Here is a 27,392-nt window from a genome sequence, read left to right as displayed (position 1 = left end):
TCAAACTTCTAAAGAAAACTACATTGTTCTAGTTTCAGCTGCGGAATACTCTGTGACCTGGCTGGGCTTCTGTCTCAGGCCAGTCTCCCTCTGAGGCCAAACATCTCCCTGAACACACTACATTCTGGATCCATGGCTGATCCAAGATGCCCTGTGTTCTTGTTCTTGTCAGAAATAGAGGTGGTTTGGTTGGTTGAAGTCACACTCTTGTGTTAGGACTAAATGTCACGGACTAAATGTCTTACAGATTCATTTTGAAACCTAGCCTTAGAAGCCCATCAGGGCTTCTGGAAGTGATGAGATCATAAGGGTGGAGCTCTCATGAATAGGATTAGTGCCCTTTGGAACAACCCTAGAGAGTTCCTCCTGCTCTTCCCTCCATGTGAGGACAGGAAGAAGGTACCACCTATATATAAATCAAGAATGGAGCCCACATCAGAATGCAACCGTCCAGGACACCAGAGTTTGCAAAAACATCCTTTAATAACTGTTCCCTCTTTCTCCATGCTCCCTTCTCAATTGACTTGTCTTGGGAGTAGTAACAATTGTTATTCATTATAAGATATCTAAAAGTGGGGATGCCTGGGTGGGCTGGGATGAACTCCCCCAAAGTCAGGTGCACTGTAACCCCTCTGGCACACTCTAAGCTGGGTTCATGATTTTGCCGATCAACAGGGAGCTCCATGTGAAGCCATCGAACATCAGGATGATGAAGGGCCTGTTGAATGTGAGCTCAGATGTCACCTCTAGGGGAGCCCCTCTGATGGTTCTGGTTGGTCCCCCTGTCTCATCCAGTTGCAGCAAGGCCTTGTGGACCATCTGTGAGAAACACACCAGAGGCAGGAAGTGAGACCCTGTCGTGAGGCAGGAACTATCCACGTCTCATCACATGGGCATCTCACCCTCTGCTCCACAGGAAGGGAAGCAGCCAAGATTCCCAAAGCATCATGTGTTTTCTCCCTGTCTAAGCAGCAGCTACAGAGCCTAGACTGCACCTAACTTCCTCCCTGCTGGGATACAGGCTGCATGCACCACACAGAGATCAGAGGAATTGGGTTTCATGGTCTATCTCGGGCTCTACTTACCAGATCCCAGGCTTATGGAAACAGCAGAGTTGAATTTTTATGAAGTGCTTGTGCCTAGTGTGCCTACGAAAGCCCTGGCTGAGGGAGAAATGCAAATTCTTGGCTGTTGATGTGTCCCTTTTAATGATTAAAATTAGATGAAATTATGAAGACTACTAAATGGTTGACAAACCCTTCCCCGGCAACTAAACAATGGGTGACAATCAATGGATTCCCAGTCCCCTTGGTGGTGGTGGAGAAGGAGGAGGAGGAGGAGGCTCATCAGCCCCACTTCTCAGCAAGTATGAAGGTCTCTGAGTGTCACTGTGCTAGGTTCCTGAAGCCAGGCAGAGGCTGAATTGTGACTGGGACTTCTGTAGTGGGTCTTGATGATTTGAGATCTTATGTGGTCAGACCCAACATCAAATGTTTGGCTGTTTTTTGCTGTCATTTGTTTGATTTTGTTAGCTCTGTGACCATGTCAAACTCTTTGCCCTTCCTAGGTTAAGGATTCCCCTGAGCAGTTGGGATAATGTCTCCTATATAAATCCAAAGCGTCGGTCTGTGGTGTTTTGGTACCTTAGAACATGCAGTCCTTCAGTACTTCTGGTACAGTCATAGTGGAAAAAGAATTTTTTTCCCATTTTTCAAAAAAAGGAAGGAAGGAAGGAAGGAAGGAAGGAAGGAAGGAAGGAAGAAAGAAAGAAAGAAAGAAAGAAAGAAAGAAAGAAAGAAAGAAAGAAAGAAGAGAAAGGAGGTGTCTATGTTTCTGGGCTTCCTCAGCGATTTTACTCAAAGCCCTTGTGTTTTGAGGACAGTGTCCACATCTGAGTAATGGAAACAGAGCCAGATCCTAGCACAGGCTTGGGCACATAATTGGTATTCAATTAAAATGTTATGAATTGAGAACGTCAAGCTGAAGACTGAGGCATGAAATTGAGTAGAAGGCCCAGTGTGCTGTTGATGAGACCGTTAGTGTGTCTTCTATTTCTTTTTGCCAGGGGCTACTCTCATTTCTGCCTTAATAACTTTATTTCCCAGTGTCTCCTCTCTTGTGAGGCTTCGTGGGATGGGTGACTTCCTGGGCCATGACTCTCCCTTGTCAAGAGCTTCTTGTGTGATTGTTTTCTTGCTGAGCCTCTGTTTACTGAACTGTAGTTGAAAGGGCTTGGACCTGGGGTTTTCAGCTTGGGACCTGGAAGAATGCTGTGGAATAATCCTTCTGTACACTGTGTGAATTTATGCCTCTGTGATCGGTTTAATAAATAAGCTGACTGGCCAATAGTTGAACAGGATAAAGTTAAGTGGGAAAGCAAAATCGAAAATGTTGGGATAAAGAAGGGTGGAGTCAGAGAAGTCGTCATCCAGCCAGAGAACGAGTCAGACACACAAAATGGAATAATGGTAAAAGCCACGAGCCTCAGGGCAGCAAATAGGTTAGGTTAATAGAAATGGGTTGAGTTGTAAGAGCTATTAAGTAATAAGCCTGAGCTACTGGTCAAACATTTGTAATTAATATTAAGCCTCTGAGTGATTATTTGAGAGTGGCTGTGGGACAGAAAACGTCCACCTACAGGGGAACATTCACAAATGTGCTGTGTTGCTTACTGTTAAGATATTTAGTGTAACTTTTGGAGAAAAAGCTCCAAAGACACTTACCTTTGATGACTGCAGTAGAGAATCCTGGGTGATGCCTGAGAAAATGGATTGGTTGTCAAACAAGTCTGCAATGCCCATGCCTGCCAGCACATCTTTAAGGTCATAGGTACCAGTCATGGAGACTTTGGGGATGTACAGGTTCATTTGCCTGTTCAGGGTGAAGCAGGAAAGGTTAGAGGGTCCAAGACTAGAGCTAGAGGCAGACAGCAACACATCCTTTCCCAGACAGACGTCCACTTTGTATGATCTCTTTGGCACATTTAGCACCAGTCTGACTCACTCACTAGGGATGTAAGGCAGGGAAAGAGGCAGGAGCTATCTCTTCCTTATATGTAAGGCTTCTTCTCTGGGTCTTTGAATTGCCTAAATTCATTTTTTCCTAGATAATTCCTTTGAGCTGATTATATCTGTAAATATAGGTTAATAGTCATCTATAATAGTCAATCTTTTTAGTTGTGTTAGTTAGGTTTTCTAGATGTGCAAAGATGTATTTCCAATAGATAGATATTCTTCAGATCTTTCAAAGACCTACAGAATATGGCATTTAAAGTGTTTTAAAAACTTCGGACTTTTCATGACAATGAGACACATCTGCTCCTGGCATCACCAATTACTTCAAGAGGAAGATGGACATTGAAGAGGCTCCTTATGGAGTTTGTTAGCCATTTGGGCAAGAAAGTGCTCTTGCCTGGACTGCTTGATGAACTATACATGCAGGACCCACAGAAAAATGACTGCTAAACTTGCCTAAAGGTGAAACAGTCCTTTGGGGTTCCTGCTTCATAAAAGAGTCTGCCAGACATTCTGCAGGACACAGAAGAAAGTGACTGACAAACTGCCAATGTAGGTAGAACTGTCTTTGAAATTCCCTGCTTCATAGAAAAATCTGCTGGATACTATGGGCATGTAGTCCAAAGACGGGTGCCCCAATATTACAAAAGAACTTTGGGTGACTGTCCAGGCAGCGAGATGTCTCTGTCAATTCTATAGTTTTGGAAGTTGCTTAAAATGCACCTCCTGTTTACTTAGGTAATATATCCTTCTGGAATCTTTGATGGAGTTAAAGAATAGATAGCTATAATTATAGTTTTTCTTAGTTATGATAAAAGATAAAGTAGATATAAATATTGTAACTGTAATTCTTGCTTGATACCTGTTTTGTTATATGTAATCTTACCTTGTTAAATTTAAAACCTTCCTTTTTATTTAGACAGAAAAGGAGAAGTGATGTATGCTGTGAGTATGTTATATTATCATTGGTTAATAAAGAAGCTGCTTTTGGCCAATGGCTTAACAGAGTAAAGCCAGGATAAAAGATATATATATATATATGGCAGAGTCAGGGAGAAGCCATATAGCCACCCTCAGGAGAGAGGTACCTCTGCAGGCGCCCACCAGAACCTTGCCGGTAAGCTATAGCCATGTGGCAATATACAGATTAATAAAATGGGTTAATTTAAGACATAAGAGTTAGCCAGAAATATGCTTAAGCTATTGGCCAAACAGTATTGCAATTAATACAGATTTTTGTGTGGTTATTTTGAGTCTGGGTGGCCGGGAACAAATGAGTAGCCACCCGCAACACTGGACCACTGATCAGTACTTATGGTCTTTGAAGAAGATAGGAGAAGAGTTAGTGAGAACTCCTGGCCAGGAGCAGTAGTCCTGGCCAAGCTATCCATGGGATTCTATGTCTCAAAAGCCAAATCCTGTCCCCTCTGCTAATATCCTTATCACAGCTGCTTCAGCCTATGTGCTATTAATATTAAGGCCTCTGATAGTTGATCTTCATTTTCAAATGACTGGACATTAGAATTGCCTAGGAGACACATTTCCAGGCATATCTAACAAGCCTTTTTAGAGAGGTTTAACAAAGGAGAGAGGACCCATCAAAATGGCTTGAGTTCTGATATGAGACGGAGGAAGAGTGAGATCAGAGGGGAAAGCTTCTGCTTGCTTTCGTGTCTTGCTGACAAGCTCATCTGACCTTTCACCTACTGTTTCCACCACCACCAGGTGTTTCTGCCAAAAGGCCTTCTGGGGTCTATACTGGAGAGAAAAAAGTCTCTCTGCCTCATTTCCCAGTAACATATACCTCACAGAAACCAACATGGTGCCTGGAGGACTTACCTTTTAGTCAGAGTCTTGTCCCACCGCTCAACTGTGTCCCGGTTAAGTGCGGCAGTGACAGTGTCCATCTTGCCCTGGTCAGGAAGGATGAGGAAGGTAGTTCCATTTCCATTTCCCAAATACTTCATCTGTACCAGCTGGCAGGGAATCGCTGTGTCCCGAAGGTAACCAACATTTCCTGACTGGAACATCATGGGTACCCGGACTGTGATTGTCTCGTTCACATGGAAGTCCTCCTCCTTGGTGTTCATTGGGTTTATGGGAAGTTGCCACATGCCTAAAAAGATGTGAGGGGGGAGAAAAGATGTGGTAGGGGAATAGCGATCACTAGGTTTGTAGACTGGAAATTAAAATAAAGCCTGGACACCCTCTTCTAAAGCAGCTAAACACCCACTGTCCCTGTAGAAACAAGCTAGGCAGCTGTCTGCTGGGTGCCAGGTTACCCCAGCTTGGGCTGCCTGGTTTCCAGAAAGATGAAATGATCCCCAGGGTTTACAGACTGTTCTGCATGAACAGAGTAGGCCAGCAGCAGTATGCTGGGCTATGAAGCCTGTCCTGTTCTATGCCTCTCTAGTGGTTGAGGATTAGATTTGCTTGAGATTAGCTTTCAAACAAAGACAAGGGAAGAGAAACAGGGCAAAAGGTTTTGGATTTAGGGTAGGCCCCACTTAAGCTAGACTTGTACCTGAGCCTCTAGGCCTGAGGTGAGACTCAGTGCTGAGAGTTCTGGGGGTCCTAGAAACTCAAACCTTGAATTCAGGGTCTCTGGTGGGAAGAGGGAAGAGCTGGCTTTGGGAAAGTGAATCATCTTTAAAGTCTAGTCAGTTCCTTGAGGAGGCTCATACCTCTGTCACTTGGAATGAGGGCATTCTAGACAATGGTGCTTCCTGTACAGGGTAAGGATGAAGGATGCCTTTAGACTCACAGTTCCCCGTCACCCTCAGCTGGTGGGGTCATCATCCAGTCTGTTTATTTGTTAGGGTATTGGTCAGTTCTGACAGGAAGAATGTTGCTCCTTAGACTGAGTCAAAACTTGTCTCAACAACCTCCCAACCCCCAGCCTCTTTTGGTCTTTAGGAGTCAGCCCCAAGCAGTGCAGCCCATTCTACTTTCCTGACTCCCACAGTGATCCGATAACAATTGCATATAACCACTGTCTGCAGTAACTTGTTACAGTACTATCAAGAGGCTCACATGGTCTTCTATGAAGGCAGGCATGCTCAAGGACAGGAGAAGAATATGGTATAGCCAGACATGTAGTGTGTGTGTGTGTGTGTGTGTGTGTGAGTTGTGTGTGTGCAGTGCGTGTATGAGTGCAATATGTATTTGTGTGTGCACTGTATATGAGTATATGTTGTGCATGTGTGCTATGTGTGTTGTGTGTGTTTGTATGTGTATTGCGTGTGTACACACACACACACTGTGTATTAAGATCTTAGTGGAGGAAAAGTATAAGACACGAGGCCAAAGAAGACAAAAAATAGAGGCTTTCAGTCTTGACCCTCTGGATATTTAGGGATGATGGCACCAAAGGGGGCTGTGTGTGTTTGTGTATACATCAGTGTATATGTTCTCTCTGCTTGTGTGTTTGTATATGTTTGTGTTTATGTGTGCATTGTGCGTGCATGTGTGTGTGTTCATTGTGAATAGCATTGTGAGTAGCACATCCAGCAAACTTTCTGGCCACCAATAGTTCATCGTATTTCACTCCTGGATGTGACATTAAAAAAAAATGTTTGCCAAGGTTGCCTAATGTCTCTGGGAAGGTAGGGGCTTCAGTTTCACCCTCAGCTGAGAATCAGTGTTATAGCAGAAGTTCAGATTTGATCTCAGGGATGAGATGTCTCCAAACTGACCGATCATAAAAGTGGCATTAGGTTAGCGGAGGGGCACACACGGCACATGCTTGGTTTTCTGCAGAAGTGTTGTTTCAGGAGGTGTGTCATGAGTTCTAGAATCTATACTTTTAACAAATCTTTTAGGAAGTGTTCGAGAACAGCACTGTGGATGTTCCAACCTGTTAGACACTGGCATGTGTGTTAGGGACAAGACATGATCAGAACAGGCTGTGAATTGAACACTAGCCCATTTTGTATGGGATGGCTTTGTGGGTACTAGGGAGATGTGCATTGGAGTGGGACCTCATCAGGATGGAAAGGAGGGAAGAACAGTACCTCTGAGAAAGATGTAGTTGACCAGGACGAGGGGGGCTTTATGATCCTCTTTGGAGATTACATCTGTCATTTTCCTCTGTGTCTTACTCTCAACATACTTGTTGATACTCTGGGAGGCTTCAGGCCAGTTCTCGGTGATCAAGGCCTCTGAGTCATGATACTTTTTGATGTCTGCTGAGAATGAGTCCCTTGGATTCAGGCTCTGGTCAAGGAACATGGCGTTGCCCATGTTCATCTTCAAGTTGCTGTCTGACTGGCTGAGAAGGTGACTGAGCTGCTGGAAGCCCTGGTAGATTTCATCCTCTGTCATCTCTGTTATGTTGAAGCCCTCCTCCTGGAAAAGCTTGGTCTTTGTGGGACCTGAGGCACCATGGGACATCATGACCAAGGCTGTGGAGATGCTCACAGGGGAGATTAAGACATTCTTGTGAGGATCCACGGCGGCTAGGCGATTATACAGGTTGAAGCCAAAGTCAACATTGGTGGGAGCAAGGCCTCGGTGAGGGTTCCCGGTATGGCTGCCATCTATAGAATTGGCAGTCACAAGGCCACTGGTGGAGAGCCAGAGGAGAAAGGCATACAGAGCAAATGGCATTGTTCTGGTTGACTAGGCCCTGCCAAATCAAGAGTGTTTGTTAGACGGTATGGCAGTCCCAGAATCGGGGCACACAGTGCTGTGGGAGGCAGGGCAAGACACCAATTTGCCCTCCCCCATTTTTTCCTTCACATTGGCTGTGAGAGAAATTAACCCAGGCAGTCGCAGCAAAGTTAAGGACTTCGGGGGTCCTCAACTGAAGACAGCTTTACTCAGCGCTGTTGCTACTTAACCTAGCACTTCCTCAAGCATTTCACCTATGTTCATGTGCACTTTTCGTCAAAAAACTCAAAGTAGGCTTTTCTAATTCTATTGTAGGCAGCCAGAAACTCAGACAGGCTAAGTACCCATGCAAATTCATATATTTAACATACAAGAAAAAAACCAAACAAAATGTGGCCGAGCTCTCTTTCAAAACTGACGGCTTGCTAAACCGTGCTCAGTTCGCACAGTACGAAACCCTGCTAAGTGGGTTTCCCTTTGATTCCCGATCAGAATGAAAAGCCCCTGGGCATAGTGAGAAGCAGATGGGGAGAGAAAGATGCCCTGCTAAAGGGCAGTGTGCAAACAATTGTCAGGATAGGTGTCGTTGGGCTTTTACTTTGCAAATCCACCTTTTTGTTTTTCGTGTGATTTTTAAAAGCCTTGATGCTGACTTGTTGAGGGTCTCCGTGCTAACGACTGTCTACAGCGGAAAGAAGCCTCTATGATGAGGTAAGGTTGAGAGTCATCGCACTAATCCCTGGGCAAAAGATAAGAACCCAGCAGGCAGATTGCTACTGTGTTTCTGGAGCACAGGATCAGCTGTAGGTTTTCTATTGCTGGCTTCTGGAAAAGAAGAATCAGTTCCAGAAGGCCACTCCAGAATGAGAGACTAGCCATGCTTCTGGAGATGGCCCTACACCCGTGCACATACTAGCCACACCAAGTGGACTCGGTATTCAAAAAAAGAAGGCCAGGTAGTGGTGGCACACACCTTTAATTCCAGCACTCGGGAGGCAGACCTGCATGTGTTTGAGCTCAGCCTGGTCTACAAAGTGGGTTCCAGGCAGCTAATGCTGAACCCTGGAGAATCGGTGAAACATAGCCACCACTCTCAGTGACAGTTCCCGCAAGGAAGTAGCGGAGGAGAAATTAAAACCCAGTGGTGACCCCCAGATTCTAGGGTCTTGGAAGTCCTCCACAAGGTTGTCACACTTCACAGCTGATGCATGTTCATCTACTAAAAATCTCCAACGAGCAAACTGCACACGTGGCTGTGTTCTGGAGTGCAAAGATGCAGAGTGGGGACCCTGGCGAAGAGTGGGAGGAATAGAGTACTCTCAGGGGTAACTCACGTCTGCAGTAGGCTCAGGTTGCTCCCACGGGCTCCGCTCTGCTGCCTGGGATCCTAGCAGATGTACAGTAGGCTCCAGGGAGGCTGCCTACTAAATCCTGTTTGTCAGTGTCTCTGCTGGTTAATGGTTAGAGGTGGGGGACAGTGGCCTTCACCATTTGGTGGTCCCCACGCCCCAAACATCAGCCAATGGGAGGCTTTATAGGTAGTGAGGGTAAACACAGCAATGCTGCAAATTAACTTTCCACGGCATCTGCTCCCTGAAGTTTTACTTTTGATATCAAAATGTGGCTAGAGTTGCAACAGTGTTTGTGGTTGCTCGTGCCAGCTGGCGGGGGAATCACTGGTGTCATTAATAAGCACCATGACATGGACTCTGTGAAGAGTCAGGTTCTTGGCACCAGGAGGGGAAGAATCAGCTAAGGGTGGGAGAAACAGATGTGTGTGAATGAATGTGTAACCAGCTAAGAGCTTTCTGTGGGTTATCTCAAGCCTCCCAACGGCTCACTGAGCAAACTGATACCGTCTTTAAGAGACTGACTTGGCCTAGTTTTTTGTTTTGTTTTAATTTGATTTTTCTGGAGCTACCAGGGATTGAACCTGAGGCCTTATGCATGCTGGTCAAGGGCTCCACTGCTGAGCTATATCCTCATCAGCATCTCTTCTTGATACAAGGAAACTGAGAGGTGCTGGAGATGAAGTGAGCTGCCCGAGACCGTTTACATCCTGACGTCCAGTGTCCTTCCTCCTCCCCACATGTTCATTCCCCGATCTCTTTTGTTGCAGGAGGCACCTAGTGAAGCATTGCAAAGCAGAAGGAACTGGGTATAGTGGTGCCCTCCTTTAATCCCAGCACTAGGAAGGCAGACTCAGGTGGAGCTCTGTGAGTTCAGGGTATCCTGGTCTTCATAGGAAGATCTAGGACAGCTAGGACTACACAGAGAAATACTGTCAAAATGAACCCAAAAATCCCAAACAAGTTATTCACAAGACCTCTGTTAGTGTTTTGATTATTATTTAATATCAGTATTTCCCATTTGTTTATATATACACACACTCATATATTTATATTCCTCTCCTTAATAAGCTGTGTGTGTGTTGCTCATACACATGGGTACATGTGGAGGACAAATCCAACGTCATGTAATATCCCCTAGGCTCCATCCTTTAGTTTTTGAGGCAGGGTTTCTCTCAGGCTTGGAACTCTCCTCAGTGATTAACCCTTTTCCACCTCCTCAGTCCTACCATTGCAAGGAAATACCATCATGCCCAGATTTTTTTTTTAACGTGGGCTCGGGGGATCGAACTCAGGACCTCAAGTTTGCAAGGCAAGCACTCAATTGACTGAACTATCTCCTGTTTCTTTGATAAATCTTTTTAGAGAGATCTGTCTAACTAATCTATAGATGATTCAGCTTTTAGTTTTTAAGAAAATTGTTATTTTCTTAAAGAGAGATTGGAGGGGGAGGAGAGAGGGTAGATGTAACCTACTTTTATTTTTAGAAAACAATTTTTAAATGAATCTCTGTTGTCTTCTGTTTTCTTGAGATAAAGTCTCAGTTTACTTCATCACTGTTGTTGACAGAGACAGTTTGTTTGTTTCCCAGCTGCCCAAACCTCAAATAATCACATTGAAAATCCCATATCACACTGTGACCAAAGACATGGCCTACTCATCTTAAAGAAGAAAGAATTAACCTGGGCTCTTGGTTTCAAGTCATTTAGTCTGTCATGGCAGGAGAATATTGTGGAATACTTCTGTTCACATTACTGCGAGTCAAAAGACAGGATAGGAGGGTGGTACTCCCCTGAGTTTATTCTGTCTGGGTCCCAGTCCATGTGTTAGTGTCACTCACATTCAGGGTGAATCTTCCTTCCTCACTGAATGCTCTCTGTGAACATTCTAGCAGACACACTAGGGCACACCTGTATCTCAGAGTCAAGTTGACAATGAAGATGAAGCCCCATGGCTTGAAGCCATAACACAGCCATTTCATAACACAAAACATGCTAGGTGCCTGCTGGAGAGCTGAAATCACCTTCCCAGTGCCAGCATTGCTCAACAGCCTAAGTATAAAGTCTCCACTGAGACTCGGGGAACTCTTGGCTGTGCACTCCAGTAAGCCTGGAAGGAGGTTAAGTACTTTCAAATTTCAATGGTACATGACAGATGATCCCATTCCAAAAGGAAGACTAGTCAGCTGCAAAGAAGGATGGGACCAAAGCAAGAAACAACAAAACACAGCAGGGCAAACGTTTATCCTGCGGCTCCAGATTTTGTTTCTAGGGCCCATGATCCCATGATCCCTGAGCAACCCTGCTCCTGCCACCTTGCGGTTTGCAGCCTATCTCCTGGGTGGACTTCACTCATTTCCTTGGCTTTCCTTGGCAGTTATCTCCCGTTCCTCCCATCTTCAACATCCTGGGGTACCCACTGATGCTCACACATCACACTCACAGTTTAAAACATTATCCCCCTTCCCAGGGGTTCTCTTGGGGAATTTGGTCCCATTGCATACAGTTAATTCCCTAGCCTCTTAAAAGAATGTGTGTGGATGCCTCAGTGAGTCTCCATAGCTGTAAAGCCAGTACCATGTGGATGATGTTAAGGACAGCCACCTGGAGAGACATGAACAACTCAGGAAGTAAATAGAGAACTCACAAGGCTCAGGAAACTCCTGAAAGTGACAAGACTCACAAGGCCCCACCCTCCTCCAGCAGAGCAATTACTGGAAGAGGAGACTCTTCCACAAGTGGAGCAGCCTGCCAGTCATTCCAGGAGCTCCAGGGATTCTGTTCTCCCGACTCATCAATCATGCATGCTAAGATGGGCTCTTTGTTGATGTGGGTGCTTTTGTGGCACCCACAATCCTGTAAGTAGGCCCAGAAAACTCACTAGTTCACTAAGGGACACTCAGGTGGAATCTTTTCTTGGGTCCGTCACAGTGCCTGCCCTTATGTCTCCTCAGGAAAAGTCACACAACAGCAGCGCTCTTTGGAATCTCATGGCCAGAAAAACTGGGCCCAGGCCTTGCCTGGCATGGGAAAGATCATGCCAAGTCAACGACTACGGTGATTAGATCTTCCAGAGAGGCACTTGGCTGGCCTTCCCCACTCCAGCTATTTGCTCAAGGGGTCATGAGCTATTTACTCAAGGGGTCATGAGCTATTTACTCAAGGGGTCATGAGCTATTTACTCAAGGGGTCATGAGCTCTGTTGGCAAATACAGATGTCAATCAGTGCCTGTGGGCGGTATATGGCCAAGGTATGCTGACTGCTCTTCAGGGGGTTTCCACTCTTTCTCTCAAATCCTGAGCTGAGAATACTGAACCTGGGTGGAATGCCACTGACATTAAGACCTCCCTTTTAGGCCATGAGACAAACGTTGTTTCCTGTTGTTTGTAACCACGGGAACCACATGTCCTTATTCTTGGTCTCAGGCTTTGGGTAGCCTGAAAAAAGCATCCCTCAAACCCCCATCAGCCCTCATTTTCATGGGGAAGCCATTTGGTTTACTTTTGTTTCCACATCTTTCCTAATGAGGAGTGTCTATATCTGTTAAGTTATCCACTTTGTCTTCTTTCTCCCTTCCTGCGAGTTCAATTCTGCTCTCTTGGTCCAGCAACATGTAACTCACTGAGTTGGGTATGAGGCCTGGCACCTCTCACAAGCTCCCAGCTCTGCTGTTGGATGTGTGGTGACTTGCTTATCCTTTCAAGAACCCTATGGGGTAGATGGATTGTCATCCAGGGTAACATAGTAATAGTTAGAGCTGGATTCAAATCCAGGCTTCTTACTTTGCCACATACCCTCCAGGGGTTCCTAGGGTCACTCCAGTCCCTAGAGTCTCTCTGGAATGTCATGAAGGTTAGATGAGGTAATCCATTGAAAGAGCTTGGAATAGTGTTGACCTACTGCACCCTTACTTACTATGGATGCCAGTGAGTGGTGCTACTTCCCCTGGGCATCTGGGAAAGCTGGCAGAGATGTCAGATGAATTCATCAAGTCACTTGTGCCAAGCAAAGGGACAACGAAATGGATTTGAAAATACATACTGTTCTTCTCTTCGTCTGTTCTGTTCGTCTTCTTCTCTTCTTAGTCTTCTTCGTCGCGACTCGAGGGAAAGGAGGACGCAAGACACAACAAAACTCAGCGCGCGAGGTTTATTGTGGCGTGCTGGACAGAAGGGGAAAAAGAGAACAGACGGCGTTTCAGCCTTTTTAAAGGGTCCCCCACGTACGTGCGTCAAGCGCCACGTTCTGCGCCTGCGCAGCCTTTGCGTGGAACGCTAGGGGCTCCTGGGAAATGTAGTTCCCCAGGCGAGCCACGCTCAGGGGCCTTCTGGGGAATAACACATACCCTAGCCAAAGCCTATGCTCCTGTCACTTAACTCTACTGTCCTGTCTTTGTTCATCTCCCCCTTGCTGTGTCTCACACTGGGACAGAGGTCATGGCATTCCAGGTTTGAACCCTTGGAGCTCCATGGAACACATCTGTTTTTAGAGCCTAAAACAGGGTGTTGAGTTGGGGTAGAGTGGTTATGTGAGTGCCTGCTATTGGTCCAGATTGTGTCCCATGGAGTTACAACTCAATAGTGTCCTGAGAAAGTTCCAGAGACACGAGGTAAGGGAGGTAAGTTCTGTAAGGGGTCATCATCTCTCCTGAGGAAAACTGAACAAAATCTGAGTTCTGCCCGGAGCTCTGTCAGGATCTAGCTCCATGACCTTGAACAAGTTGCTTATATTCTCTGAGGCTCAGTGTATTTCTTTGTTTTCCATTTCTGTGATACTAGCAGCTGGAAAACTTTAAAAAGACAACAAGCCCATTTGCTTCACAGTTGTGGGGCTCTAGGGCATTTGTTCCCACTCTTCCGGATGCTGTGGCCCTTTGATACAGTTCCTCATAATGGCTGTTGTGAAATGACTTTTTCAAGGACATAATTTTAAGGTTCACATTGGTTCTATAAATTAGCTTAATGGGTTTTGATAAATATGCACTGTCATGTGTCCACGGCTACACAGCATACAAAATATCTTCTCACCTGTGTTCCATTTCTTAATCATTTCCTCTTCCCCTAGCCACCTGAAACTACTGATCTTCCTGCTACCCCAGGATCTTCCTTTCCTGAGTGTCAGATGATTGGAGCCCCACAGCCTGGGGACTCTCTGTTGAGTCTCTTTGTCAACACAGTGTACGCGTCAGGCCGCTGCATTCCTTTATTATTTCATAAGTCAGATTCTTCTCATTGTGTTAGCTCATTATTGCTCGGCAATCCTTTGTTGCTTGAATGCTTATCCATCTTATTGAGGAACATGGTGGCTGTTTCCAAGTTTTAGTGACTTTGAATTAAACCTATAGGTCTTTGGTACAGTTTTTTTTTCTGTGTGTGTGTGTCTGTCTATCTGTCCATCTGTCTATCCGTCAATCTGTCTGTTCGTCCATCCATCCATCTGTTCATCTGTCTCTCTGTCTGTGTAGAATATTTTCAGATTGATTTGGTAAATATCTAAGATGATGGTTGTTGGGTATGATAAGATTTTGGGTTAACTTTTCAATTTCTTAGTAGTACTTTGAAGTCCAATTCTTGGCCAAGTTCTGTCTTTCATGGTTTATCCTTTTATTGCTCATATTTTTGGTGTTTTTAAAGAATGTATTTTTATTTTTTATTTATTTATTTATTGGTTTTTTGAGACGGGGTTTCTCTGTAGCTTTGGAGCCTGTCCTAGAACTAGCTCTTGTAGACCAGGCTGGCCTCGAACTCACAAAGATCAACCTGCTTTTGCCTCCCGAGTGCTACGATTAAAGGCATGCTCCACCACAGCCCAGCTAAAGAATTTTTTGACCTAAGCTGAGACCATAAAGATTTCTCATGTGGTTTATTTTAGAATTTTGTTAGTTTTAGGTTTTTTTGTGGGTATATAGATTCATTGTGAGCAAATTTTAAGTAGGGTGTGGGGTGGGATTTAAGTTCTTTTTCCATTCTTTCTCTCCTTCCCTCCCTTCCTTTTTTCTTTCTTTTTCCTCTTTGCTTCCTCTTACTCCATTCCTTCTCTCCTAACACCCTCTTCCTTTTTATCTGAGTATCAAGCCTTCCCAGGTTAGTTTGCTGAAAAGATCATTTGTCCTCAATAGAGTTTCCTTGGCACATTTTCTTTTTGAAAACTGAATTTTAATATATGAGTTTCTATCTTAACATTTTCTTTTAAGTGTGTGTGTGTGTGTGTGTGTGTGTGTGTGTAAGTGAGTGCAGGTACCCTCAGACACCAGAGGTTTGGAATCCCCTGGAGTAGGACTTATAGGTGGTTGTGAGCCACCTTATGTGGTCCTGGGAAATGAATGCAGGTCCTCTGCAAGAGCACCACACACTCTTCTCTAGCCTCAGATTTCATTTCTTATAAAGGTAATGTGTTATTTTTATCAACGGGACACAAGCTAGAGTTATCTGGGAAGATGGGACCTTAACTGAGAAAATGCTTCCATTAGCTTGGTTTGTAGGTCAGTTTGCAGACAGTTCTGTGGAGATTGATGTGGGAGGGCCCAACCCACTGTGAGAGGTGCTACACCTGGGCAGGTTGCCCTGTGTTGTATAAGAAAGTAAGCTGGAGGCTGCATCTCATTCTGGCAGCGGAGCTTGGTCGTGTGTAAGAGTCTCCCACATGTTGCTAGTGTTGATAGTATGAGGGTTTCAGGCCTGAGGAGAAGATGGGGAGAGGCCACTGGTGAAGGTGCAGTCTCATTGGCTGTGGAAACTCCAGGATTGAAGGGGTCATGGAGGCTGAGGCCTGGTGTCCCCCAGGAGGCCCTTGGTAAAGGTGTACCCGGCGAAGACCCCAACAGACTGTAGATGCCAGGACTGTGGAAAGACTACCAAGGACAGCAGCTGTGGTGTGGCGCCAACCTGAGCCTGTGAGATGACCTGTGTGTTGTGAATGGCAAAGCCTGAGAGGTGGAGTTGCTTAGCCCTTTGGGACCTAGAAGACTGTTTGTATCCTGCTAGCTAAAACTTGGGGGCAGGGAAGGTCTGTGACTAGAGATTCTGAGGTGGCGACATCTGCAACAAGGTTTGCCTGAGAGCTAGAAAAGGCAGCTAGCTAGTGATGGAGTGGCCTCAGTCTGGGCAGGACAGGCTCCTGATGTCACAGGAAGGTAGGGAAGGGTGGATGGTCGTCAGCTGAAAGTGATGGAGAGGGAGGGTGGGGCTGAGAGTGACTTAGGAAGGGGTGGGAGAAGGGTGGACAGTGGGATCATGAAAGGCCAGTCACCACCCTGAGCCTAAGCACAGCTCAGAGGTGAGAGTCCCGAGTAAAGTGAGGTCATCAACGTGCGCATGGCCTTTGGCCACTTCCAGAAGCTGAGACACAAGCATGGAGTTAGCTGGTTTTGCCCAGGGATAAGAGCAAAAGAGCTCGGATGGAACTGACCATGGACATTCACTGAGCAAGGGGGACCTGACGGAAGATGGGGAAACATAACCAGAACCCTCTATGGGCTGTGCTGTGCATCCTGGTGGGGCTACAGTGTTGTTGGAATTGCATACAAATGGAATGAGCTGGAATGCAGGAGGGCAGCTGCATGCTCGGCGGGTCTCAGCCACCCAGCTTCCCTCCAGCTGGAGCACGAAGGCTGTGAGACTTGGAGGGGCAGCGGCTGTTGTATGACGGTGTCTGCGGGTGACCGAAGGAATATTCAAAGTTCCTACAAGTTCCCCTCAACTTGAGCTGCTCACTCACTGGTGCTCAGTGGCCTCGGCTGGCAGCGAAGCGACCTCTTTTCCCTCTCTCACAGTGAGGCACGCTGCCAGCTCTGGGCTACTTACCATTCCTCTCAAAACTCCCTCTGACATGACTGTCAGCAAGAACATGAATCCTATTTGCGGATCAAGATGACACGTTACAGTGTTAGCCCATGCCTGTGCACCCATGATGGCTGCAGAACGGTGGCATGTCCTGAGTCTGTGGAATGGGCTCTTGAAGTTGGAGACCCTCCTCTACCTTCATCTTTCAGTTCTATGACTGTGCTTTGTACGCAGCTGGTGCTCAGTGGATGCCAGTCCTGACGACTTGTGCGAAGACATCTCCCTCACAGAGATGGGTCTCTCTTGGAAAAAGCATGGTGAGCTGTCTTCTCAGGAGCAGATCTGACTGCCTCACATAGATGGCCTTTGATACAACTTCAGTTCCCGTAGCTCCTTTCAGCAAAGAGACCCGAGACTTGCCCTGCACGCTTCCTTCCCAGTCACACGCCAAGGAGATGGAGGCTTAGCAGACACCCTTGGGAGCCACTGAGTCATCAGGATTCCAGCAAACAGCACTGGAAGGATGACTCTGACCTTTCTCATGAACATGCTTCCAGGTTGCTCTTTCAGAGTCTCCCAAGGCCCTCCAGGTCCCTTCCTGCCCCGTCGTTGAAGAACACCCAACACAACATTCTCATCTGCTGTTTTATTGAACTGATCTACAAAGGACTAGAACTCTACTACAACCCAGGTAGTACAGGTCCGAGAAAATCAGAATTCAGGGCCTCCAACTCCACCCTCCATGTGGTGCCTTCCTTTGTGGTCCTTCAAGGACATCAGGTCTGGAGCTCTCCCACACAGATGCTTAACCTGCGTGTCCGTCTTCCTATCTTTGCAGGAGGCCCCCTTCAGTAGCCGCTCTCACGTCAGAGATTATCAGGCCACTGCCCCAGCCACAGTCATGAGAAAAGGAAGGTCAGATTCACCGACCCAACCCCAGCCTTCCTGTGAGCATCAGAGGCCAGTCACCAGCCTATGCTTTGGCCACTTTCCAGTCTTCTAAAGTCTCAACTCTTTCTCGGAAATGGATCAGGCACTAATAGGGTTCATCACTTTCCCCATGAAGAGAAGGTTGTGGCCAGCCCCCTCCAGGATTAACATTATGAAGGGTCTATTAAAGTGGAGGGAAGAAATGAGCGGCTTGGGGATGGACCGGAAGCTGGAGATGTCTTCTTCTTCTGCTCCATCCTCATTTATGGTCAGTTCTGACCTGTGCACTGCCTTTGGAGACCAAGGTTCAGAGTGTTGAGAGAGCAGGAGCTCTGCCAAGCCCACCCTCAGCAAGTGTCACCCTGACTCTCCATCTGCACTGGGTCTAGGATGCCCAGGATCCATGCCTAGCACTGTCTCCACTAGAGGTAGCCGCATGATGTTGCAGAATGGAGGCTTACTGCTGCATCCCGGAGAGTTCCAGAACACTGTGCCTTGTTGTTCTCTCAGTCTGCACCACCCCCCCACTCTGGCTTCACGCTGTGGCTGTTTTCCTCCCTCTGCTCTTGGCCAAGAGGCAACCTGGCTTTCTGGGGAGCAGCACGCTTGTAGCCTCAACCGTTTGTACTCCTGCGCTGCTCTTATGCCGAGTTCACAGCCTTGCCTTCCAGAAGGATAGCTTTCTTATTGTTTGCCCCATCTCGAGCCACTGAGAGTCCTGGAATTTCCACCCCTGAAATGAATCTTTCCCAGCCTCTCTTTCCACTCCCACCCTTTTCTCTGAAGCCCGCTTCTGCTGTCACTCACTGGCTTGTTTCTCTGGTGGCCTGCAGCGCTCTCCTTCCATGGCTCAGATTCCATTCAGTCTTTCCTGCCACAGCCCCTGATGGCCCTCACACTACATGTGACCTGCGTGTAACCTGAAGGCCAGGCCATTGAGTCACTGGGCCCAGCATCTGCTCTTTGGGCCTCCCCTGCAACCTTGCCAAGCAGTAACTTGGCACCCCCTCTCTGTTCCAGGAAAAGACCCCTTGTGTGGCTTGACTCCCCCCTCCCCCCATTCTGCCATAATCTAACTTCCTAACCTCTTGCAGTGTGGTTGTGGGTGGACACCGGATGGACACAAATCATTTTTTGTATGACACCGCGCTCTTGTATTCACAGGGGGCCTTCATGTCACCAGGGGCATGACGGTCCCTTGGTGCATATTCACACCCAGCATCCTGGCTATCTCCACAGCAGGTAGTGCGCTTGAGAACACAACTTTTTATTTCCCCAGACAGCCAGGTCCAGGACACTGCTGGAGCTGTCACTCACCACATCACCCATTGCCTTCACAGAACAATGGGTGCTCATGGGTCCCTAAATGAGTTAAGAAAGGGAAACCATAGGAACCATTAAGCACAAAGAGCCTCGTCACAGGGTGTTAACCTACCGTGGTGACACTCATGGGTGTCTTTTTCACAGTGATTCCCGTGAGGTCCATGTGTTCATAGATCAATTTAAGTTTGCTGGTAGCATACTTGAAATTCTCCATATGAAGAGCAACGGGAATGGAGAATTTGGGGAAAAACAGCTGCATCCTGCTGCTCGGGAAGATAAAAGAAGAAAACAGAGTTAAAGTCATGCCGCCTAAAAATGCACCCGAGCCTGCGGACTCCCTGAACAAGCAAGAGCAGCTCTGGGCTGCATGTTTGCAACAGGCCGGTTGCACCAGCGACTCCTCGAGGCAAATTCCTTCTATCCTCTTGGCAATGCTGGGAGGGGGTCAGAGGGCTTGCTCAGGAAATGAGCTGTGGGATCAGAGGGGATGTGAGTTTGTCTAAAGCTGCAGGAGGTACAGCTTCAAGCAAGCATTGGTGGAACAAGGCTTGTTAACTTCACCCACCTATTTTCTTCAAACGAAGGGAGTGACTGACACCGGCTCACCCGATAGGCTGGCGTAGATGCTGTTTAATAACCTGGTGGTCTAGCCGGGCGGTGGTGGCGCACGCCTTTAATCCCAGCACTCGGGAGGCAGAGGCAGGCGGATCTCTGGGAGTTCGAGGCCAGCCTGGTCTATAAGAGCTAGTACCAGGATAGGAACCAAAAAGCTACGGAGAAACCCTGTCTCGAAAACCAAAAAGAAAAAAATAACCTGGTGGTCTCTGTGCTAGTCTGTGGGCCAGCCATCTCCCAAATCCTGGACATTGATTAGGCCCCCCGTAATTCTGAACTTTATCTCTCAGTGGAAAGAAGCCATCTGTATGAAAGAGGCCCCATGTACTTTGCATCCTCGACCAATAGAATCCATCCTAATTCTTATCACAAATGCTTCCTCCTTAGGCCCTTGCCCTGAGCACTGTTTATCAGCCAATAGAATTCATTCTTATTGTAAGGTCACAAGTGCTTGACTACTTTGCTGTGATTAACTGTCACATGCAAACCTTTCCCTGAAGTTTTACTGTGTTTAACCACAAGGTCAAACTCTGGAAGTTTTGACCCGGCGCCTGCTGAAGTGGTGTTGACCTGAGCTTCCTTCTTCACCTCCTGGGTTTTCCTTGCCAGCTGTTGCTAGATGTGGGGCTTGCAAGGGCTGAGGCACAAAGTCACAGTGTTCCTAAAAGCTATAGTCCTTGAGGGTCCTTGAGCTATAGTACATTACTTCTTAAAGAGGCTGTGATTGCCCTGGTCCAGCTGAAATAAAAAGATTCTGTCTATTTGTGCTTCACTTAGCCTAGGTTCCTTTCCTCCTCCTGTCTGCTTGGTCTTGGATTTCAAAGGCCCGAGGGCAGACTGAGTGCCACGCTTTCTTGTTTGTATATCAAAAGGACACCAGATGATGTTATATGTTCACACATCAGATCATGAGACCAAAAGAGTCTCACCTCAGGTCCTAGAGAGTGCCTGCCAGGGACTGGGGGAGGAGAAATGGGAGGTGCTGCTTGGCTCAAGCAGGATGGATATTTCTGGATTTCCATCATGCTGCCCTGGACCTGGAGGTGTTCACACTGCACAACGCAAGCATTGTGTACTTGCAATTGCTAAGTGAAGGCTTCCTAAGTGTTTCTGCCATACATACAAAATGGGGCCCGAGTGGGGCAATGGCTGGGCTCAGTAGCTGAGTATGGGCAACAATTCACTATGCCCATGCCCATCATGGTGCCCACCTTAAATACACACTGTGTTTTCTTGCTGCTTATGTTAGGGAGAATAAAGTAAGAAACAAACATTTTTTTCAAAAAAAAAAATCGCACACTCAAAAGGACATTTTGCACCCAGCAGCCATATGGAGGCTGTGTGTCACAGACCCACAGATGACTACGTGCCAAAACCATACCTTTCTGGCTTTCGTTTCTGAAACACAGGGATGTGAGTCTATCTCCCTCCACTTTGACTCCCAGGCATTGGCCCAATGGAGCTGCATAATAGCTCCAGAGGCCTCATGGCTGGACAGCATCAGTGATCTGTGAGTCTCCTAGCTGTTTCCACAGGGGGGCACTGAGGGTGGGAGATGTCCTGTCAGGGTGAAGGCAACCATAAGCTCCATGCAGCTCTTCCTGACCTGCCAGACAGGTGTTAAATGTGATGAAATCTCAGTCCTTTAGGTGATGCCTGTGACCCATTGTCTACAGCTCAACCAGTTCTAACACTCAGTGGCCATAGAGCAACAACTGGGGACAATTTGGTTGTCACGTCTAGGCATGGAGACATTTCTGACTTCTGGTAGAAACTGGATATGGATACTTCTAAGCAAACCTTGATGCTCAGAAGTCTAGCCCAGAGAAGAAGACAGAACAGTTGTACAGATGGGACAAGGCAGGCAAGACAGAGGTGGTTTATGGTGGGGAGCTGGGGGATCCATCCAAAAGTAGCAAGACTTGCCTGGACCAGGGCTTCTTAATCTTTAATGTACACAGTCTGCTGGAACTTGCAGGGTTTGGGGTGTACCTGAGAGCTCAAATATCCAGAAGCAAGAGACGTTGGTCACGGGCTAGACTTTGGATAGCAAAAGCATTACTTTATAGCAGCGGTTCTCAACCTGTGGGTTGTGACCTCTTGGAGGGGTCGAATAACCCTTTCACAGGGATTGCCTAAGACATTCAAAAAACACAGATCTTTATATTATGATTTATAACAGCAGCAAAATTGCAGGTATTAAGTAGCAGTAAAAATAAATGTTGTGGTTGGAGTCACTACAGCATGAGGAACTGGATTAAAGGGTCACAGCATTGGAAGGCTGAGAACCAGTGTTTAAGCATTCAGTTATTCTGTGTTTTGTGGTTTTTCTCTGTTCTTTCTTACAGACACAAGCAAACTAACATTAGAAGAGGGCAGAGAAGGGCGAGTGACCAGATAGTCACAGCTTTCCCTCTGGGCAAGGCCGCCAGAAAAGAGGCTGTCTTCTGGTTCCCAGTGGAGTCATTACAGGTCACCCACTCACTAGTGGCACGGCAGGGAACATCCAGACAAGAGTTTCCCAGCGCTGTGGTCTGTTCATGGCCTTCTTAGTGACACACTGCTCCTTCTACTCTGTGTGTGCATACATGTGTGGAGGTAAAGGGGGACAATAGTAGTGTTGTGCCTCTTTTTCTCAGATAGGTCTCTCATCAGCCTGGAGCTCACTGTGTTGGTTAGTTTTCTTTCTGTTTTTTGTCAGCTGGACACTGTGAAAGGTCATCTGGGAAGAGGACCCTCAACTGAGACTGAGAAAATGACTCTGTCAGACTGAGCTGGCATGAGGATCTCAAACTTTTTTGTATATGGGTTTTGGGGGTTCAACTCTGGTACTCATACTTACAAGGTAAACCCTTTACCAACTGAAGCATCTTCCCACCTCCCCTCTTCGTTTCTTTATAACTTACAGGGCTTCAAAGCACAGTTGACAACTGTAAATCTCTCACAGGAAGATGCAGCAGGCTGATACCATGGTGATGGGTGGTGATGGTTGTGATGATGGTGATGGTGGTGATGGTTGTGATGATGGTGATGGTGGTGATGGTTGTGATGATGGTGATGATGGTGATGGTGGTGATGGTGGTGATGGTGGTAATGGTGGTGATGATGTGATAATAGTGATGGTGGTGATGATGGTAATGGTGGTGATGGTGGTGATGGTGGTGATGATGTGATAATAGTGATGGTGGTGATGATGGTGATGGTGGTGATGATGGTGATGGTGGTGATGATGGTGATAGTGGTGATGGTGGTGGTGATGGTGATGATGATGTGATAATAGTGATGATGGTGATAGTGGTGATGATGGTGATGGTTGTGATGATGGTGATGGTGGTGATGATGATAGTGGTGGTGATGGTGGTGATGATGGTGGTGATGGTGATAATGATAATAATTATGGTGATGGTAGTGATTTTGGTTTGTGTATTTTTCCCATCTTTGAAAGGTAAGGTTGACTGAATCCTGTCTGATAATATGTGAGACCATGTCCCAGATCCCATGTCATGCCCCAAAGACTAGAAAGGTCTCCACCTCTCGCCCAGAGCTAAGGCGATGGTGGAAAAGGTCTTGCAGTGCTGGGGGAGGTGGCAATAGCTGGGTTCTCACCTCTGTGGTAAGGGCTGAGTCCACGTGTCAAAGCTCTCCTTCATCAGCGCGTTCTCACAGTCCTCAAATCTCCCCTCATCCGGGAGAATGAAGACTCCTGAGATGTTGCAGGTATAGGGCATCTGGAGCACATGGCTGTGCAGGTGGGTGAAATGCTGCAAGTGGAACCAGCCTACCCGCTGCATCATGGGTACCATAGTCCGGACCCCCTTGCCCACTGAGAAGTACCTCATTTCTGTGAGCTTCGGGTTAAAGCGATATTTCCATTTTCCTGACAAGAGAGTGCACAGGAATCAGAGGGGCCATCAATATCCAGGACACGTCGCTTGTCCATCATGGAGGCCCTAAGACTGACATATGCCAGGCAAACCACACAGGCACATGTGAGAGATCCCTATCCACACAGATCTTATGAGGTAAGGGAATATAAACACCACAATTGACAAGGGGGCCAATGAGCTGGCAGGGATATTGACTAAGGAGAGAAATAAGAGATAGTTGCATATCTACGTAACTCCCTAGAAGGTGGCACTGGTTAAAGACTTAACAGTGCATGGAATAAGCCATAGAACAGCCAGCAGAGGAACATTCCCAAGAAGAAACGGTGACATGCGACAGCCCCGTGGTGGGAAGGCCTTGTTTCAGGGACAGGAAAGAAGTGTAGCTGGAATGAGAAAGGGGGAGACAGAGCTGTAAGTGAGGCCAGAGGAGGTGGGAGTCAACCAGCTCCTGAATCAGCTGCAGAGGGCATAGGCCTGCGCACATCAGTGAGGCACTGTAAGCAAAGCCCTGTGTTCGGTCCTTCACACAGCAGTTTCTCAGAAATCTGTTAGCCATCTGTTTCCATAGCACAGCGCCAGTCTACCAAGGCAGAAGGCGTTCTTCCCCTGGTGTCTGCAGAAACAGTGAGAATACAGTCCCGTGGGCTTAGAGCCAAGAAGTTTTACAGCTCAGCCTCTTGGGAGCTGCTTTTCCAGCTTCTTTCCCTATAACTGAGGTTCTGGCCAGGACTTGGATGGTCAGCTCTTCAGTGCCAGGCTGAGTCCGACCGTGCTATGGATACACTGAACTCGGAGCTCCACCTGGGGCCGGAGACCTCTGGGGAGGACTAGGAAGCTGGTTTTCTTGCCTTTAATCCTGACTGGATAGGGCAAAGGTGGGTGTTTTGCAGAAGCACCCACCCTTCCCCACAAAGCAGTTTATGACCTCAGGAAAAATAATCAGAAAGTCGCGAGAGTTCCTAATAGAACGGAGGGGTGAACTCAGAAGCGAGCTGTTCTCTTTAGCAGCTCCAAGCTGTCCACTCTCTGGGGTTCTAAGCCCCTAGTTCCCAAACCTGCACCTCTCAAAGTCCAGACCCCATCCTGCCAACTGCCTGCCACTGCCATCCAAACTCCCTAGAAGCAGCTCAGATTCCATGTACCAAACAAAAGCTTGTTTTTCTCCACAGCCACCTCCTTTGAGTAGGGATAGGAAGGGAGCCCAGATAAAAGATAAGATGCCCAGTTACATCTAAATGTTGGAGGTACAAGCATTGTTTAAATATCTGTGACATTTTGTGGTTTTGCTTTCTTCTTAAAGTTGCCAATCTCTCCTGGGAGCTTGTCACGAAAGACTTCCTGGAAAACTGAGCTGAGCCCCGAAGGAGGGCCCATCGCTGAGGAAGAAGAGAGGAGGAAGGAGCAAAGCTATACATGCTCGTGATGGAGGAGGCATCAGCCAGGCTGACAGCACCAGGATCGTGTAGCTCGGGTAGGGCTGAAGTTTTAAGTAACCCTGGTGCTTTGGGGGAAAGGGAGGGTAGGGAGGATAACAGAGATGGATGGGAGGGAGGGCAAGGGATGGGAGAGAGAGCCCTGGGGGGACAGGTTGAAGACAGACTCATTTAGAAGTCATTGCTGCTGGATACAGGGACACACACTTGGAGTCTCAGGATGTGGGAGGCTGAGGCAGTAGGATCGTAAGAAATAGGAAAAATGCAGACACACTCATAGTAACTTTGGTAAGAGTTAACGTAGCTTGGCAAGCTGAACAAGAATAGTGGCCATGGTTGGGGCAGTGATCAGATTTAGCAGGTGGTGTGGGGAGAAAAGAGGCCTGGGGAGAGGGAGCATCAAGGTTCTAGCTTGGGCTGGAATCAGAGCAATTTACTGAGCCTTGAAGAGAAGGCCTCTCGGAGAAGGGGACTTCCTGGGTGGAGGAACTACTTCCGTTTGGAACATGCCAAGCCCAGGCTGCTCCAATTGGTGGAGGTGGCTAGGGGGCTGTCAGGATGGGGATCTGACATGAAGTTGGGAGTGTTCAGGGCATAGGAAGGTTTCAGGCAGCTTACATGGCCCAGCTCGCTGGATGGAAGAACCTAGACTGGAAGAAGGGGGAAGGGAGGGAACGCCATGATTTGTCAGCATGGTGATGATTTCTCGGAGAGAGAAATACACCAAGGCCTGGCAGAGGAGCTGAATGTCCTGCTGACTTTGGGGAAGTGTCCAGCTGGATGGCCAGCAGAAGAGCCACTGGAAGCCAGGCCAGACAGGTGTGGAAGGACACGGTACCCTTCTGTGTGGAGGGTTGAAGGCAGCTTGTTGAAACAGTCTGAGACATGGCATATAACCCTCCCCTAACTCAGGCTTGTGTGAGGTAGAATGGAAGGCACATTGGTGTACCACGAGTGGCAGGGCTGACCTTCGGAGGTGTGGGCTAGGCGGTCACACAGGGCTCCACGGGTGGCCTCATGCTCTGCCACCACCACTGGAATGTGACCTTAGAGCATAGAGCCCCTCGTCTCATTTGTCACTGAGTCCTAAGAGTAATGTAGCTAGTCCTGGATTGTAATGCCTTGTCCCGAAACCTAGCAAGGAGGGAGTGCAGACTGTATCTATAAAAGGAGCTTCAAGTTCTAGAAGGGAGAGGTAAAGGATGGAAGAAAAGAGCAGGGTGAGAAGAAGTGAGCACAGGAGAGGTCAGGCAAGCAGTTCAGGAAGAGGAGAAGGAGTATTTGTCTGGGGCAAAAATGGATGACTTTCCAAAAACTAGAAGAGATTTAGATGATTCTGACCTCCCTGGACTCTAAGTGAAGTATTGCTCAAGACCTTTCTCAAAGAACTAAAGAACTAAAGGACTAGATGATACTAAGGAGAGAGAGAGTGTGTGTGAGAGAGAGAGAGAGAGAGAGAGAGAGAGAGAGAGAAAAGGTGGGCAAGAGCAGGAAGCTTTCTTAAGCCAAAGGAACAGAGGACATCCGGAAAGATCTAGAGGAGCAGAGGAAGTTTCAAGCCATCAAGGGGCTGCCAAGCCTCCATCCGAGGCTCACTGACCTTTAAAGAAGTTGTAATTGGCTAGCAACAAGTTAGATAGTGGCTTCAGGTCCCTCAGTAGCCTCTTCACTTTCCCGTGGGTCCTGTCACGAATGGCCGAGTTTATCTGCTTGTGGGCTAACTCGTAGTCCCCTAAGGAGATGAGGATGACGTCGCTGTTGTAGGCGCGCTGGGCTTGCATGAGGAATCTCATTTCTGGTTGTACTCTCTTGTCCATAAACAGCAAACTGCCAGTGTGGATCCCACACTTCTCGGCAGGCATCAGGGCATCCAGATGCTCCCCATAGCGCAAGGGTGCTTGAGTGTCCAGGTCTTTGGTGACTCTGAACCCCAGATCCCGCAGAACCAGATGGCGGACTTCTGGATTATCCTGGAAGGCCAACAGCGTGAGGGGCATACTAATACTGAGTGGAGAAAAGAGTACATTTTTGCCTCCTTCTGTCCCTGACAGCTGTCTGTACAGACTCAAGGCAAATTTTTGGTTGTTGAAGAAGGGGCGTGGTGCCCTGGGAATCCCTGGTGTTGGTGATACTCTTTGATTCAGTGATGTTGGTGGTGTCTCTTGGTCACAGGAATGGGGAACCAGCCCAGCTACCAGCAGCCAGAGGGACAAAATGGAGCGTGCCATCCTAGACAAAGAAAGCAGTAGAGTTCCTCAGTTTGACCCTGTGACCTAACGAGACACGGAGCTCCAGAGTCTTCCTGCTGCTCATCAGGGGCCTTCAGTTGCCTTTGGTTGGGGAGGGCTGGGACTTCTAAGGGACTGGTGAGATCTTGAGCGCAGTCAGGCTTGAGAATCTGACAAGCCAGAGCCTGGCTCAGTCAACTTCTGCCCCTCTCAACAGAGGC

General features: G+C 47.4%; 2 protein-coding genes across 3 annotated transcripts; both read right to left on the bottom strand.

Moving 5' to 3' along the window:
• Positions 1–464: 464 nt before the first annotated feature.
• LOC130882670 (corticosteroid-binding globulin-like) lies at positions 465–13,142 on the bottom strand. 2 transcript variants are annotated; one of them, XM_057782960.1, is made up of 5 exons: positions 13,016–13,142; positions 7,028–7,641; positions 4,854–5,130; positions 2,724–2,871; positions 465–819 (listed from the first exon to the last, which is right to left on the bottom strand). In XM_057782960.1, exons 2-5 carry the CDS (start codon positions 7,620–7,622, stop codon positions 643–645), a joined length of 1,197 nt encoding a protein of 398 aa, XP_057638943.1. In that variant the 5' UTR covers positions 7,623–7,641; positions 13,016–13,142; the 3' UTR covers positions 465–642. The 2 variants fall into 2 exon arrangements, with proteins under 2 accessions (XP_057638943.1, XP_057638944.1); XM_057782961.1 differs by lacking the exon at positions 13,016–13,142 and adding an exon at positions 12,597–12,615.
• A 4,642-nt stretch (positions 13,143–17,784) lies between these two features.
• Positions 17,785–27,171, bottom strand: LOC130882243 (alpha-1-antitrypsin-like). Its single transcript, XM_057782158.1, has 4 exons — positions 26,544–27,171; positions 23,230–23,500; positions 19,121–19,271; positions 17,785–17,976 (listed from the first exon to the last, which is right to left on the bottom strand). The coding sequence occupies exons 1-4, from the start codon at positions 27,169–27,171 to the stop codon at positions 17,785–17,787; spliced, it is 1,242 nt and encodes a 413-aa protein (XP_057638141.1).
• Between the last annotated feature and the right edge of the window lie 221 nt (positions 27,172–27,392).

Source organism: Chionomys nivalis, chromosome 10 (genome assembly GCF_950005125.1).
Source record: "Chionomys nivalis chromosome 10, mChiNiv1.1, whole genome shotgun sequence".
Lineage (NCBI taxonomy): Eukaryota > Metazoa > Chordata > Mammalia > Rodentia > Cricetidae > Chionomys > Chionomys nivalis.
This window is presented reverse-complemented; position numbering and strand designations above follow the sequence as displayed.

Coding starts and splice junctions, on each gene's coding strand:
- LOC130882670 (XM_057782960.1), bottom strand. CDS start 7,622: ATGCCATTTGCTCTGTATGCCTTTCTCCTCTGGCTCTCCACCAGTGGC. Junction 5,131..7,027: donor CAACTACATCTTTCTCAGAG/GTACTGTTCTTC, acceptor ACATCTTTTTAG/GCATGTGGCAACTTCCCATA. Junction 2,872..4,853: donor GACAAGACTCTGACTAAAAG/GTAAGTCCTCCA, acceptor CACCCTGAACAG/GCAAATGAACCTGTACATCC.
- LOC130882243 (XM_057782158.1), bottom strand. CDS start 27,171: ATGGCACGCTCCATTTTGTCCCTCTGGCTGCTGGTAGCTGGGCTGGTT. Junction 19,272..23,229: donor ACTCAGCCCTTACCACAGAG/GTGAGAACCCAG, acceptor CTTCCCGAGCAG/CAGGATGCAGCTGTTTTTCC. Junction 17,977..19,120: donor CACCCATGAGTGTCACCACG/GTAGGTTAACAC, acceptor TGGTCTCCAAAG/GCAGTGCACAGGTCAGAACT.